The sequence below is a fragment of the Leuciscus leuciscus genome (genome assembly GCF_965113295.1).
Source record: "Leuciscus leuciscus genome assembly, chromosome: 1".
Taxonomy (NCBI): domain Eukaryota; kingdom Metazoa; phylum Chordata; class Actinopteri; order Cypriniformes; family Leuciscidae; genus Leuciscus; species Leuciscus leuciscus.
The window spans coordinates 37,497,349-37,512,034 of NC_138725.1; the positions used below are offsets into that span (position 1 = coordinate 37,497,349).

General features: G+C 37.6%; 1 protein-coding gene across 1 annotated transcript in view; it reads right to left on the bottom strand.

Annotated features, from left to right (window-relative positions):
• The window catches only part of LOC309507523 (butyrophilin-like protein 2), an 89,338-nt gene extending 80,923 nt beyond the window's left edge, over nt 1-8,415 (bottom strand). Inside the window, exons 1-3 of the mRNA XM_082181788.1 lie at nt 8,296-8,415; nt 2,877-3,227; nt 2,424-2,780 (exon numbers count right to left, since the gene is read on the bottom strand). Of these exons, the coding sequence (XP_082037914.1) occupies nt 2,424-2,780; nt 2,877-3,227; nt 8,296-8,347 (760 nt within the window). The 5' untranslated portion in view covers nt 8,348-8,415. The remainder of the gene's footprint in view (nt 1-2,423; nt 2,781-2,876; nt 3,228-8,295) is intronic.
• Between the last annotated feature and the right edge of the window lie 6,271 nt (nt 8,416-14,686).

Sequence of the window (14,686 nt, forward strand, 5' to 3'; positions counted from 1 at the left end):
GCTTTAAGAAGATTCATAGCCAGAAGAGGCCAAGTAATGCATATTCGATCCGATAATGGGACTAACCTGGTGGGTGCAAAAAGAGAGTTACAGAATTCACTTTCAGAATGGAACAAAAGAACAATCCAGAAGGCAATGCTCCAGAAAGGAATTCACTGGACGTTTAATCCTCCAGCAGCCTCACATCATGGGGGAGTATGGGAGAGGCTCATTCGAATGGTGAGGCAGATCTTCTGCTCTATTTTACAACAACACACCCTCGATGATGGACTACAAACACTCTTTTGTGAGATCGAAGCAATTTTGAATAGTCGTCCCATTACCACAATGTCTGATGACCATCATGATCTGGAACCTTTGACACCAAATCACATTCTTCTGTTAAAGTCTAGCCCTACATTGCCACCTGGATTGTTTCAAAGGTCAGACGTATACAACAGACGTCGGTGGAGGCAAGTACAGTATTTAGCAGACCTGTTTTGGAAGAGGTGGTCACAAGAATACTTACCATTACTACAGGAACGTCAGAAATGGTTAACTGCAAAAAGAGGACTGCAGAAAGGAGATATTGTTTTAGTCGTGGACAGTTCAGCACCTCGTGGATCGTGGCCTATTGGAAGAGTAACAGAAGTTTTTCCTGATTCCAAAGGACTCATAAGAGCTGTTAAACTTAAGACGAAGACTGGTTTCTTAGAAAGACCTATTACCAAACTTTGCCTACTATTGGAAGATGCAGAGGGTTAGATCTGGGCCATAGAGGTGATGACTGTGGAACAATTAAAGGATGAGTATTAATTTTTCTTGTATAAACTCCATTTGGCTCCATTTACATTTAATGTATTGTAATTGATGCTTAAACGCTCAATTAGGGGCCGGGTGTAGGAGCCATACTTACCACCATATTTAATTTGTATAAATTTGTTCATTTAAATATCAGTTTATTTATTGTTAATTGTTTATTTCTCTGAGTGTGTGCCCTCTATAGGTGAGAGGTGAAAAGTTGCATAAAGGATAGGCCACCCCTGACAGGAAGGGGGCGCTGGTGCAAGAGCACACAGTCTTTTGACCGTACACTTGGAGCTAGGGTGGCATGGTGCAACAAACGTGCAAGCGGCCTAAAAGTTGTTTGTTTTGTTTTATGTTACAATGCATCTTTATTTTTGATTTAATAAACTTCAGTTATTTGTTTGAAACATCAACACGCCTCTCTGGATCTATGTATGGTACGCGTCAGAAACATAGCATCAGCATCTCCCACAGTGGACAAGAAACAAGGATTAAAAATAGGAGACTTGTTTTTACCACTACAATGATGATATCAAGAAGAGGTGGATTTATTTTGTGAAGAGCCACCTTGATGGAGAGCTGAGAATCACCACCAACACCCGCCTCTGCAGTGAACATTTTACACCGGATATTTTTACAAACTTTCATATTATCATCACTGTTTGGAGAAATTAAATCAATCTATATTTGTATAATTGCTCCAGGTGATTTCTGCCTCAATGTGAGTAAAGTATTTCAGTCACTCAAGATTAAAGATTCTCATTCATACACGTTTAAACTTTCTCTACCATGATCAGGAGGAGCAGCGTTTGGCACTGCATTGCTTTTCAGCGTGAGCTGTGTGGAGAAGCCCATTACCTCTATTGCGTTGGAGAAGCAATCCCATGTAAAATTCAGGTTGCAATTTTAGGGATATTAACATGCCTAAGACTTTTGCACAGTACTGTATATGACAAGAGCTGAGCACGTCTGTCTCTGGCTCAGTGCCAGCCAATGCGCGAAAGCACAGTTTGAATCTGGAAGTCGTCAGTGACGTCACTGAACATTCTAAATCCCATATGTGGGACCGCACTCTCAGAGGCACAGAAATAAAAATCTGGGAATGCACCGCTCAAAATGGTAATGACCATCATACATCAACCATTTAATAAATTGATCATACATATATGGATATATACTTTCTTTCTGTAAGGGAACAACATACACACACACACACACACACACACACACACTCATTTATAGCATATATCTCTATACCACAGCAATTCCTTATTTTAATTAATCTAGCATTTACAGAGGTGTAAAGTCCAGGGGTCAGAAAGTAAAAGTCCTGCCATATGTTTATTACACCCAAGAACTCAGGCAGCTAATTTCGCTAATTAGTTCTCCTGGCTGAAAAACTGTGATAATTAGCAAATCCAGGTGATTGGAACAAAATACTGAGGAGGACTTTTACTTCCTGAAACTGGACTTTACACCTCTGAGCATTTACTAACACATCCAGGAATTATCGTTCAGACTAAGATCATATAAATAACCGATTGTTAATCAAACTCAAAGTAAATGTAAATAAATGTAACTTGTGTTTGTTTAGGCCTCAATGATTGTGTATTGTTTATTGATTCATTAAAACTTACCCAGTTGCTCCAGTTCTGCAGTTGCATTGGCTGAAAGTCCTCCAGCAAACACTTCACACATGTAAACTCCTTTGTCCTCAGATCTGACACTCTTCAGTCTGAGAGAGAAGTTTCCTTTGGGGATTTCATCAGTGAAGAACTCAACTCTGTCTCTGTATCGCTCATCTGATGAATCTGGAAAAGCCTCATTGTTTTGATAGAGCAGCACCAGAATCTCTACATCTTCAACGGTTTTCTTCCATGAAACTTCTTCAATGTGTTCAGGTTTTATGTGAGAGTCTACAGAGCAGTTCAGAGTGACGTCCTCACCCACAGATGCTGATATGGAGCGACTCGATCCTGAGACCAGCAGACGCTCTGAAAGAACAAACAGTGTTAATATTAATATTAAATTCATTAATAAGTTTCTGTAAAATCATATAAAAGGAAGGCACTAATGTGATCCACACTTACCAACATTATCAACTTTTATTTGAAACTCAGTCTCACCAGAATCCTGCTGACTGTAAACTTTACATGTGTATTGACCCTCATCTTCAGCTCTCAGATTGTCCAGACGGAGGGAGAAGTTTCCATGTTGAATCTGATCAGTAAAGAAATGAGCTCTATCATGATAATCCTGCTGCTGGACCTCTGATCGACTCTCACCATCTTGATACAGATGAACTAGAGTCTCTGAGTCTGTTCTTCTCCATTCCACCTCCAGATCCTCCACTGGTAAAGGTTTATCAACATAACAGGGCAAAACCACTGAAGATCCCAGAGGAGCAACCACAAGACCAGAGGGACCATGCACAGTGAACCCTGAAACAAACAGAGAGAAATTAAATAAAGCTTGCTTTGTAGTTCCCCTTCTGTGTCACTTTAACGTTGTGACGGATTACCAACACAAGGAGTCGCTCTTGAGAGCCACAAACACCTCTGACATATTCAGAAAAGGCCAATGAAATTGGTGAGTGAAACTTGCATGTCTGGCCACTCCCCAAACATGCTTCACTCAATCATATGAAGGTATTTTTGGTGCAAATCAACTGAACGCCTGTGACTGTGTAGTTGCAGAGAATAGTCACAAATGTGTATCAGTAAATTTGAAGTCACAGAGAGAAATGTTTTAAGAGTTGCAAACTTGTTTAAGAGTTGCAAACTAGTTGCAAACTTTTTTCTCTTCCACAAACACAACAGTTACACCTTATCAAATTCTTCATTACAGTTGAACAAATCTTATTCTCCAAATCACAAATTAAGAAACTCGTACGCTCACATTTTTGATACAGTTGCTGCAGTGAATATGGTGCAAAACGCATTTACACCGCTGCATCAAAAAATGTGAAGTCACAGAGAAATTTTGCTCATCCGCAAATCAGTATGTGAATTAATCCAATGACAATTGCACACTTGTAGAATATTTTCTCACAAATGTCTTGTATATTTTTCTAGCACAAACACAAGTATATAACTACAACTGCTTGAATCTGCCGCAACGAATCTCAAACACCGTTTTACGCTTTCAAGTGACAAGTTTTGCGCGCTCTCTCTATTGCACCATTGATCTATGTGAAATGTGGAGCAAAAGTGAGTTGTGCACATAGACAGTATATAAACTGGACACAGCGACCCCATTGGATTCAATGGAGACAAGTGAAGTCAATTAGAAGCACTAATTCAAGCATTCAGTACAAAGGTCATTACGATCGTCAAATAAAGGGCTCCTGTTTGTGCCGCACTCACGCCTTAAACAGAAGGGTGATAGAGCTTTTGCAGTCGCTGCTCCGCGTTTGTGGAACCAGCTCCCCCAGGATATTAGATCTGCCCCCTCCATTGTTGCATTCAAATCTAAGTTAAAAACTCATTTTTATTCCCTGGCCTTTCTTGCTCCTTAAATTTGGCACTCCTGTTTGTTATCTGTATTTTCTGTGTTGTGTGCCCTGAGATTGAAAGTTTTAATTTTTTTTATGTGTCATACAATTGTGCTTATTGGTGCTATGTGTTTTTATCCTTACTGTGCTTTTTGTCATTGATTGTACAGCACTTTGGTCAGCTTGCGCTGTGTGTAAATGTGCTTTATAAATTAAAATTACTTACTTACTTACTTACACTAACTTCCTGATGGTCGAGCGTACTGCGCAGACTCAAACTGAGCTTGATGACGTAGATGTGACGTGAGCAACCCGTCTGTCTTCTAGTAGCTGTGCCAGAGAAATCTGAATCATTCCCTTCCGAAACTTGCTGAGATGGAGAGTGTGAGTAGGAGCTGTCCATGAGCTAGGAGCAGGAGTAACTTTTGCTAAGTATTCTGATTAATTACTTTGTAATTTTGCCTCCACGTCCCCGCGATTGCCTGTGAGCTTCTCCTCCTGTCCATACGGTAATCTCTCTATTGTGCGACAGAGAGTCGCGTGTTGACGCAATCGTTAGCCTATTTTTACAAAAACTGCATCTACGGGGCCATAACGTAAGATACAAGGTAATGGAGCCTTTTGAAATCTTTAGAAATAAATAATGGACAAATGGAGTCTTTAAACCCCTCAGATGTAAAGTTATTCGCTGTCAAAGTGACACCAAAATGAATGGGAGTCAATGGGATGCTAACAGCAGGTGATGGTCCACTAGCCAATGGCGGCGCCCGGGGAAACTTCAAAATAATATAAAACCCTGCCCCCCTGGCTGTGCATCTGTAGAGACAGTGGGCGGGGCTTACATGAATATTCATGTGTTTCCCGGGCACGCGTGTGGAACTGCTCATTTTAGTTCACACTCCTCGTTTCTCAGCAGGTTTAATGGGTTATTTCAAAAAAGGTAAACAGTTTCAGCGTGAACTTAAAATACAATTGTGTATCATTTTATAAAGTTCATAATGTTTTTATTTGTTTGCACGTTTTGTGCATTCGTTAATGATTGCTGGCATTCACTTCGTGTAGGCCTTTATAAAGTACAGCAAAAATGTAGCAAAAATGTGAGCGTACGAGTTTCTTAATTTGTGATTTGTAGAAAAGGATTTGTTCAACTGCAATGAAGAATTTGAGAAGGTGTAACTGATGTGTTGTGTTTGTGGAAGAGAAAAAAAGTCTACAAGTTTGCAACTCTTAAAACATTTCTCTCTGTGACTTCAGATTTACTGATACACATTTACTGATACAAATGTGTGGCTATTCTCTACAACTACAATTTCAATGTCACAGGCGTTCAGTTGATGACCTTCATAGGAATGTCTATTGTATTACTATTGTAACCCTTGTTGCCTGATGGGGACGTTGTGTCCCTCCTGAACTGTTGCTGACTTAGTCGAGACATTGTCTCAGCTCCTCAACACAAACCTGAACAAGTAAAGCATGTAGGCCCTCATTTATATCCTCATTTCCCTCACCATTTCCATTGGCCTTTTCTGAATATGTCCTATTCTGAATATGTAGGTGATTGAGACTCTCAAGAGCGACCCCTAGAGTAGGTTTTTCAACACAACATCTCCATTCCCTCAATCAGGAAATACAGTACAGTAACCTATATGTTTCTTAGTGTATAAATCGATACATAATAACAGAGATCATCATCATCATCTTCACTGACATAAACAAGCATTTATGTCAGTTCATCTTCAAAAGTCCCTGTCCAAATTATTCCTGGTGAAAATTAAAATGCATCGGACAAACAAACTGTGTTCATGGTATGTCAAACAAGGCGCTTTCACTTTCTCTGTTTAAAGGTGGTATCAGTGATTTCAGGCCCAATTTTTTTTTTATCACATTCATCTAATCTTTCCTAACGATCCACTAGCTGCCCGCCCCATAAGCATGCCGTCAAAAAAACGCGTCTCTCTAGGCAGCCTAGGCTCTGAGATCTGCACACAAAAACAAATGGTTTAGCCAAACACTCAAAACCAAAACAAATAGTGTTCCAACAAATCACCGACAGGGGGAGGGTGCTGTGAGGTTTTGTGCTCGTGCACGGCTGCACGCAAAGTCAGAGCTGAAGAAAAAGCTGGCTCAAAACCTCACAACACCCTCCCCCTGTCGGTGATTTGTTGGAACACTATTTGTTTTGGTTTTGAGTGTTTGGCTAAACCATTTGTTTTTGTGTGCAGATCTCAGAGCCTAGGCTGCCTAGAGAGACGCGTTTTTTTGACGGCATGCTTATGGGGCGGGCACCTAGCGGATCGTTAGGAAAGATTAGATGAATGTGATAAAAATATTTTTGGGCCTGAAATCACTGATACCACCTTTAAAGGGATAGTTCACTTTGAAATTAATTTTTGGTATGTTTTAGCTTACCTCAAGGGTATCCAAGATGTAGATGTCTTTTTTTCCGCAGTAGTTTCAATTTTGATATTTTTAGGTCAAACCGTTCTTGTCTGTCAGTCATAATGCAGGTCTATGGTCATTATCTCAAAACACAAGCACAGAGTCCAAATTAAAACAATTCCCCGTCGTCCAAATTAAACAATTCCCCATCGTAAGTACACATTGATGGCCTAAGACACGAAACGAGCGGTTTGTGTGAGAAAACGAACAGTATTTATATCGTTTTTACCTCTTATACGCAGACATGTCCGAATGATCTGATCTGACGTGTACGCAGACTGGTGCATATACACACTAGATGTCGCCTTGTCTACGGCAGTTCATTGGAACGAATGTCTTTAAGGCGACATCTAGTGTGTATATATCTATGCACCAGTCTGCGTACACGTCAGATCAGATCACTTGGACATGTCTGCGTATAAGAGGTAAAAACGATATAAATACTGTTCGTTTTCTCACACAAACCGCTCGTTTCGTGTCTTAGGCCATCAATGTGTACTTACGATGGGGAATTGTTTAATTTGGACGACGGGGAATTGTTTTAAATTGGACTCTGTGCTTGTGTTTTGAGACCGTGACCATAGACCTGCATTATATGACTGACAGACAAGAACGGTTTGACCTAAAAATATCAAAATTGAAACTACTGCGGAAAAAAAGACACCTACATCTTGGATGCCCTTGAGGTAAGCTAAAACATACCAAAAATTAATTTCAAAGTGAACTATCCCTTTAAGACAACAAGTTGTATAGCTGGTCAAATCAGGTCACAAGGAAATGTAACCTGAGAAAAACAAAAAACACCACAGCTATTCATATACATGTTTAGCAAATCTCAACTGCTCGATTGTTTACATTGTTGCCAAAAATAAACTATTGCCCAGCTCCAATCTGATAAATGTGGACAATTAGGCTTTAAGATTTCATAAACATTAGTATCATGAATATCTGTAAAGCTGCTGTGAAACAATGTGCATTTTGAAAAGCGCTATAACAAAAATTTACTTTACTTGACCACAAACAGTAAAATCTGAAACAGATTAAAGTGGAAGATGTCGAAAGACCAAACGGAGAGTTCAGATTGTTTTTTAGTGAAGCCACAGCATATGTGCTGTTTTAGAGAATGACTATCATCACGATCAAGAACTATAACTGTCATAATGGACTTGAAGGAGTTTTGAGCCACAAGAGATCCCAGTTATCTGGTCATGTTTGCTGAGACCTACATTATGACAACAAACACTATAACACTAATCGAAGTGTGAGAAATGCAGTAAAGAGAAAACAAAGCATCAGAAATTAGTACATTATAAAAGTTAAATACATTATAAAAACAGCTGTGAATAGAAATCATCAACCAACAAAACTGATGAAAGCGCGACTGCTAACTTGATACTTTCCTTCACTTTCTGCTTCAAATCACACATAGGTCATGATCATTAAGATCATGAACAACACGAGTTGAGCCAAATGTTCCAAACCTCTGACAGTGTAAGTGTGCATAGATTTAAATGGGACATTAATGATGTGCTTTGTCTTCAGAATCAGCTTAAAGAGAGAAAAAACAATGTACATACCGTCAGATATAACTGCAACTGCAGCCACAAATATAAACATAAGCAGATCCATGATCAGTTGAAATTATGATCATCTCTGGACCGTCAGAGTTAAAGACTGAGAAAGACTTCAGTTGAACAGCAAATAATCCAGATAAACCAGTTCTGATTAAATGGAAAAACATCAATATGAAAAAAAATTAAGCTGCAATGGGTGTGATCTGAAACTGCACACTATTACCAGATCAAGAAATGAACACGAGTTGGGGTGTCTAAACCTGTTCCTGGAGGGCCAATGTCCAGATGAGTTCAGCTCAAACTTGCGCCCCCAAAAAAACACCTGCCTGACGTTTTAGCAAGCCTGAAGTCTATTATTATACAGTTCAAGTTGAAATGGGGTAAGTTGTCAAAAGTGGGAATCTGGCATTAAACAACATATGCTTTTTAAATGTAAACAGTAAATGAAACAAGGCAAAAGTGGAATAGGTAAGATACAATGAAAATAATAATAAACTGTAATGTAAATAATATTATTAGAGTGAAAATAATCTATATCTGTTTGATTGTGATCTTCAATCTGGTCCCAGTCTTTCCTCATTTTGTCAGGTTTTTTAAATAAATCATTTAATTTACATTGAGGAAACACTCTGTCAAACGAACATATTAATTTTGTGGTTTAATAACTGAATTGTGTATTTGTTCTTAATGTGGCATTAGATTATAAAGACAGAAAACGAAACTGTTTTAATGCAGCAGATGTGATGATAGAGAGAAAATGATGAATTAAATGATGAATTGAAACATGTTATGTTGTGGGTCAGTTTGACTCATTTCGATTTTTGAGTTGACTGAAATGTCGGTTAACCTGTATATATTTTTCCTTCTTGACTTTATGTGTCTTTTTCTCATTTAGGGTTTTGAACATGAACAAGTTTCAACACGCTCGCAACCATGATTATCAATCACTGCACAGCTGATCATGGTGTTCAAATATCGATATATCTGACCTTTCCACTGAACACAAGAACACAGTAATGTCAGAAAACTTAATCCAGATAGTTTCTTTAAATTAATCAAATCAGCTTGAGATCATTTATCACGACCAGCAGATCTGGCATCTGTCAAATCATCTCGGATGGAAGTGAGGTACAAAGAACGAACCCCAAGATAACAGTCAACACTATAAGAGTAAATCTACACTGCTTCATGTGTTAGTTTTAACATGTGGACGAGACTCATATTTACAGCATTACAGTGTTTGGACAATTAATTATGTGCCTCGTTTTTAGAATCAACTCAAAGAGAAAAAAACATTGTATATGCGGTCAGATATAACTGGAACATCAACCACAAGATTAAAAGCAGATTTATGTTCAGATGAAATTATGATCATCTTTCTGGATCGTCAAAGTGAAGATCTGTAGTGATCTGGTTCATGAACACAATCTGTCTAAACCTGTTTTATTTTCTTTAACTCAGAGTTCTGTGTAACTTTATCTAATCCAGATAAACCAGTTCTGATTCAATGGAAAAGCATCATTATGAAAGAACTATTAACAGATCAAGAAATGAAAATGAGTTGGGGTGTGTCTCCCTAAGTATAAAATGTATTTGTTGAATTTTAATGACACAATGATTCTTTACAGTTTAAGCTCTTCCATCTGCAACATAAACTTTGTCTCTGAAAAGAAACCGCATTGAGTTGCAGTGAAGTGTGTCGTTTCTGCTGAACGACAGTCAGGCATTCACACAGATGCAGCTTTCATTGTTTTTTTTGTTTTTATATTTCCTCATATTTCTAATGCTTCATAAGTTAAATCTCTCAGCAGTTCATCAATTATTATTATTGTTTTATTTGTTTGCTGCGTGTCTCCCATTGGACACATCTAAAGAAATTATAATACTTCCATCATGTTATTTGTTTCGAACTTCAAAGCCAAATACAAAATGCAAATAAACTGTATTAATACAACACAACTTGCCTTCTGCACTGCAGGGATTTACAGAATTAAATTATTTTTCAATAAATTACTTTAGTCAGAAATCTACTGTGAAATCAATGCATGTTGGGTCATTTTCAAACTATTCTTAGCATGGATATGAAGACTTTGTTTTAGTATTATTTAAGCACGAAGATTTACCATTTTCTTACTTCAAATGCATAACTTGACCAGATCTCTTGCTCCTTCAGAACATTTCCAAACATTGTTTTGTCTGAAATCCAAAGTCAGGAGCAGTTTGTCATGACAGCTCTTCTATCAGCTCAAGCAGAAAGAGGAATCAGGAGACCACGTGATGGGAATAAGTGAACGTCATCATATGAAGGTTTCCAGCATCACAGGATGATGTTGTGAAGCAGTGATTCTCTGTACTTATTTTGATTTAATAACACTTGAAGTCAGATGAAGTCAGACTGAGCTTTGAGAAAGATGCAATTAACGCTAATAAACCTTTTTTTTTTACATCTGACTTGCAAAGATGATACAGCCTTCATCATAACATTAAACAACAATATACAGAATAAAGAGCAAAGAGCAATCTGAAAATGAATTTAAAGAACACATCTTATGGTGCTTGTCTGAAGACATTTCATATGTTGTACTAGGCCAATTATAGTTGCTAATATTGTTCAATAAAGTAATAAAAAAAAAATTATGTTAACAGCTCCACCCATGTAAAGAAGGGCTCACACACACATGAAACACTCCACAGCTCCACCCATGTAAAGAAGGGCTCACACACACATGAAACACTCCACAGCTCCACCCATGTAAAGAAGGGCTCACACACACATGAAACACTCCACAGCTCCACCCTAAGGCTGGGAGATAGCCTACTGTACATATTACATCTTCCCTATATATACATCAGTAAGGATGCAATATATTGATTGAAGGTTGCCGTAAAGACATTTAGAATGTTACAAAAGATTATATTTCAAGTAAATTAAGAAAAACTTTATATTCATCAAAGAATTGTGATGGAAAAAAAAACAAAAAAAACATTTTCAACATTGATAATAATAATGAATGTTTCTTGAGCATCAAATCATCAAAATATCATGTTTCAGCGTCTTTTCTCAGCCATTTAGCTGATAGAAATTCCTGATGCATTGCATATAAAGCTTATCAGTAGGTTTACAATATTTTCACAATGGTAAATGATGGTGAAAAAAGATTGCAGTACAAAACTCTCTCAATAAATGCATAATAAACACTTTGATCACTGTCAGCACTCATGAGAGTTTGACCAGAATCACAAACATGATCAACAATCAGAGTGAAACCCCCCCCAAAAAAACTCATTATTTAACACAGTTTGTTAATGAGTTTTTTTTCCACTCTGATTGTTGATCATGTTTGTGATTCTGGTGGATCCGGATGATTTTCCTCTGTCACGTCACTCATACAAGCTTCATGACCTTTAATCAGGAGACGCTTCATTTCATGTGATTCTGCTGTGTTCTGCTTCTGGTTTTATCCATTGACTGGAGTTTCATGAGACTCAACTATAGGGTTCAGGATAAAACATATTTTAACCTACTTCTTTATTCTTGAAGATGGTTGTTGAAGCAAAGAGCCTTTATAGCCTTTGTAGTTCAATCGGGCCTATCAAATCAGAAATGAATGAAACCATTTAAGATATTCACCTGATAATCTGGTCATCAGACCTCGCTGCTTTTTAGATAAGACATACTGTATGTGAATGCATTTATACACCACGTAAATTTCACGTTGCTTGCACATTTCAAATCAGTTCCTGTTAAACCTGACAACATTTCAGACACTATGTCAGAAATAATTGTGTTGTGACTAGAGAAAGCTCTGTTAAAACGCAGACATACTATAAACATCAGATTATATAATGGCTGATTCCAGGATTTAACAAACATGTGGATCTGTTTTATGGAACTAAACTGTTCTGTTTATAAGAACTAGATCTTTGGTAGTAAAAGGATGCCACTTAATGAAACAAATTTGACCAGCCCAATTGAATATAAAGGGCATTAAACAAATTTAAATGGATGAATACAAGAATGTGATTCCAGGGTCCAAACATGAGTAAAATCAGCAGAGAAAAGGTACAGAGGAAAAGACGACGACTCTCAGATCTCCAACAGCACGCTCACCATTAACTGAGGAAGACAAATGATAGGCTGTTTTGTTTTCTTAAATTATGTCAAATGATATTAGTGTTGTGTTCACTCGCATGTTTTCAGTATCAGTTAATCGGTGCAACAAAGTTCAGTAAAGCAACACCAACTGGTCCAAACACGTACAAAATATTTCTATACAGAAGATTTTTAATAGATGAAACATTTATTTTCCCACTAAAAACCTGTTTTTATGGAACTTTTTGGTGATTTCAAGAGGCCTAAAACTCGCTCAGAAACTCAAACCCATTAACACCAAAAATAAAAACTTGTTTACGACCTCCACTGCTGAACAAAAATAAATAACTATCAAATAAAGAAAGAAAAACATTTGGACCAATCTGTATATTAGAAGAAAAAAAAAATCTGTAAATTATGGAATTCATTATTTCGCATTGCTGCTATGTAATGGTATTTATGTTACCCTAATTACATAACGTTGGAGTACCCCAAAGAAAGTTGTACATTGACGTACATCAATTAAAAAATGTACACATGGGTCCATAGTGGACAAAAATGTCCATGTACAAAAACTGTCATAAAAATGTTAAGCTTAAGTGTCTTGGTTAAGACTTAAGTTTGGTCTCATTTCAAAGAAGCTGCTTGGCATATTATTTAAAACCTTTGATTGAGGTTTAAGTTTAGGAAAATTATTTATGAACATTATTTTATAAATATATATATATATTTTATGAAACATGTTAAAAAAAAATGTAATAAAAAAATGATAGAAAATCAAAGCCAATCAATCTAAAGTTGTGTTCCAAATTTGAGGCTTATACAGTATCTAATAAAATAGCTTTTAGTACGATTTTGTTTGGGTGCGGTACCAGATCTTCCCCATTAGATGCAGCAAAGCTTCACTAAAACACAGTGGATGGATTTGTGATTTGAAGTACAGTAGATTTTTCGCGCTCAAATATTACACGCAGGAAAAAAAAACAAGAAACATTAATGATGCATGTTGCTTTATTTAAAAGGCAGTAACTGTATTGCAGTGATTTTGTTTTATTTTTGTTTATTCAGTTAAGTTTCATACATGCAACATTTTTTGCAGTTTAATAAATACACAGTCTATCATTATCTCAACACTCTTATGTCTTTGTATTAGAACTTACAACTTTGAGTAGAACCACCTTTTTCCACATGTTTTCGAAGTACACTCACAATGACACTTTACAGTGTAAATATATTGTATATACACTATATTGCCAAAAGTATTGGGACACCCCTCCAAATCATTGAATTTAGGTGTTCCAATCACTTCCATGGCCACAGTTGTATAAATCAAGCACCTAGGCTTGCAGACTGCTTCTACAAACATAGGTAAAAGAATGGGTCGCTCTCAGGAGCTCAGTGAATGCAAGCATGGTACTGTGATAGGTTTCCATCTGTGCAGTAAGTCCATTCGTGAAATGTCCTCACTACTAAGGCCACATACACACGAAGCCAGAGCTTTCCCGATCCGATATTTTTTTTCCCCGTTCAAAAAAAAAATTCCGTAAACACGGCGTCGTCTCAAGAAATATCTGCTTACACACGAAACCACTGAAACCGACTCAAAACGATGTAGTATACATGCCAGACCAGTATGTGGCGCTGTAATTCTGCCACAGACATACACTAAAAACAGAGAAGACTTGGAGCTCGTGCATAAACCTTGCGAGCTGTATACAACAATAATATTAGGCACAGTAGCTTCTTTTTTTCTTTTTTCTTTTTTAATCAAGAACTTTGTTGAACAATATGAAAAACCATAAATGTAGTTGCTGTGACTTAACGGTGTCTGACTAGTTGACACTTGGTGTGATGACATCATCGTTTCACAAAATATACGGATTGGCCGTACACACGAAAACGCAAGGGCGGCGTTTTCAGATTTATCCACCTTGGGACCCGGTTTCAAAAAATAGCGGTTTCAGTCTCCGAAAACGCCGGATCCGTGTGGACGAAACGCCAATACGATAAAAAAATGTATACATATACAGCGAAACGCGTCTCCCTGTGGACGGGCCCTAAATATTCCATGGTCAACTGTTATTGGTATTATAACAAAGTGGAAGCAATTGGGAACAACAGCAACTCAGCCACGGAGTAATAGGCCACATAAAATCACAGAGCGGGGTCAGCGCATGCTGAGGTGCACACTGCACAGTGTGCAGAAGTCGCCAACTTTCGGCAGTCAATAGCTGACCTTCAAACTTCGTGTGGCCTTCAGAATAGCTCAAGAAGAGTGGAATTAGAGCAGAGACTGCTAGC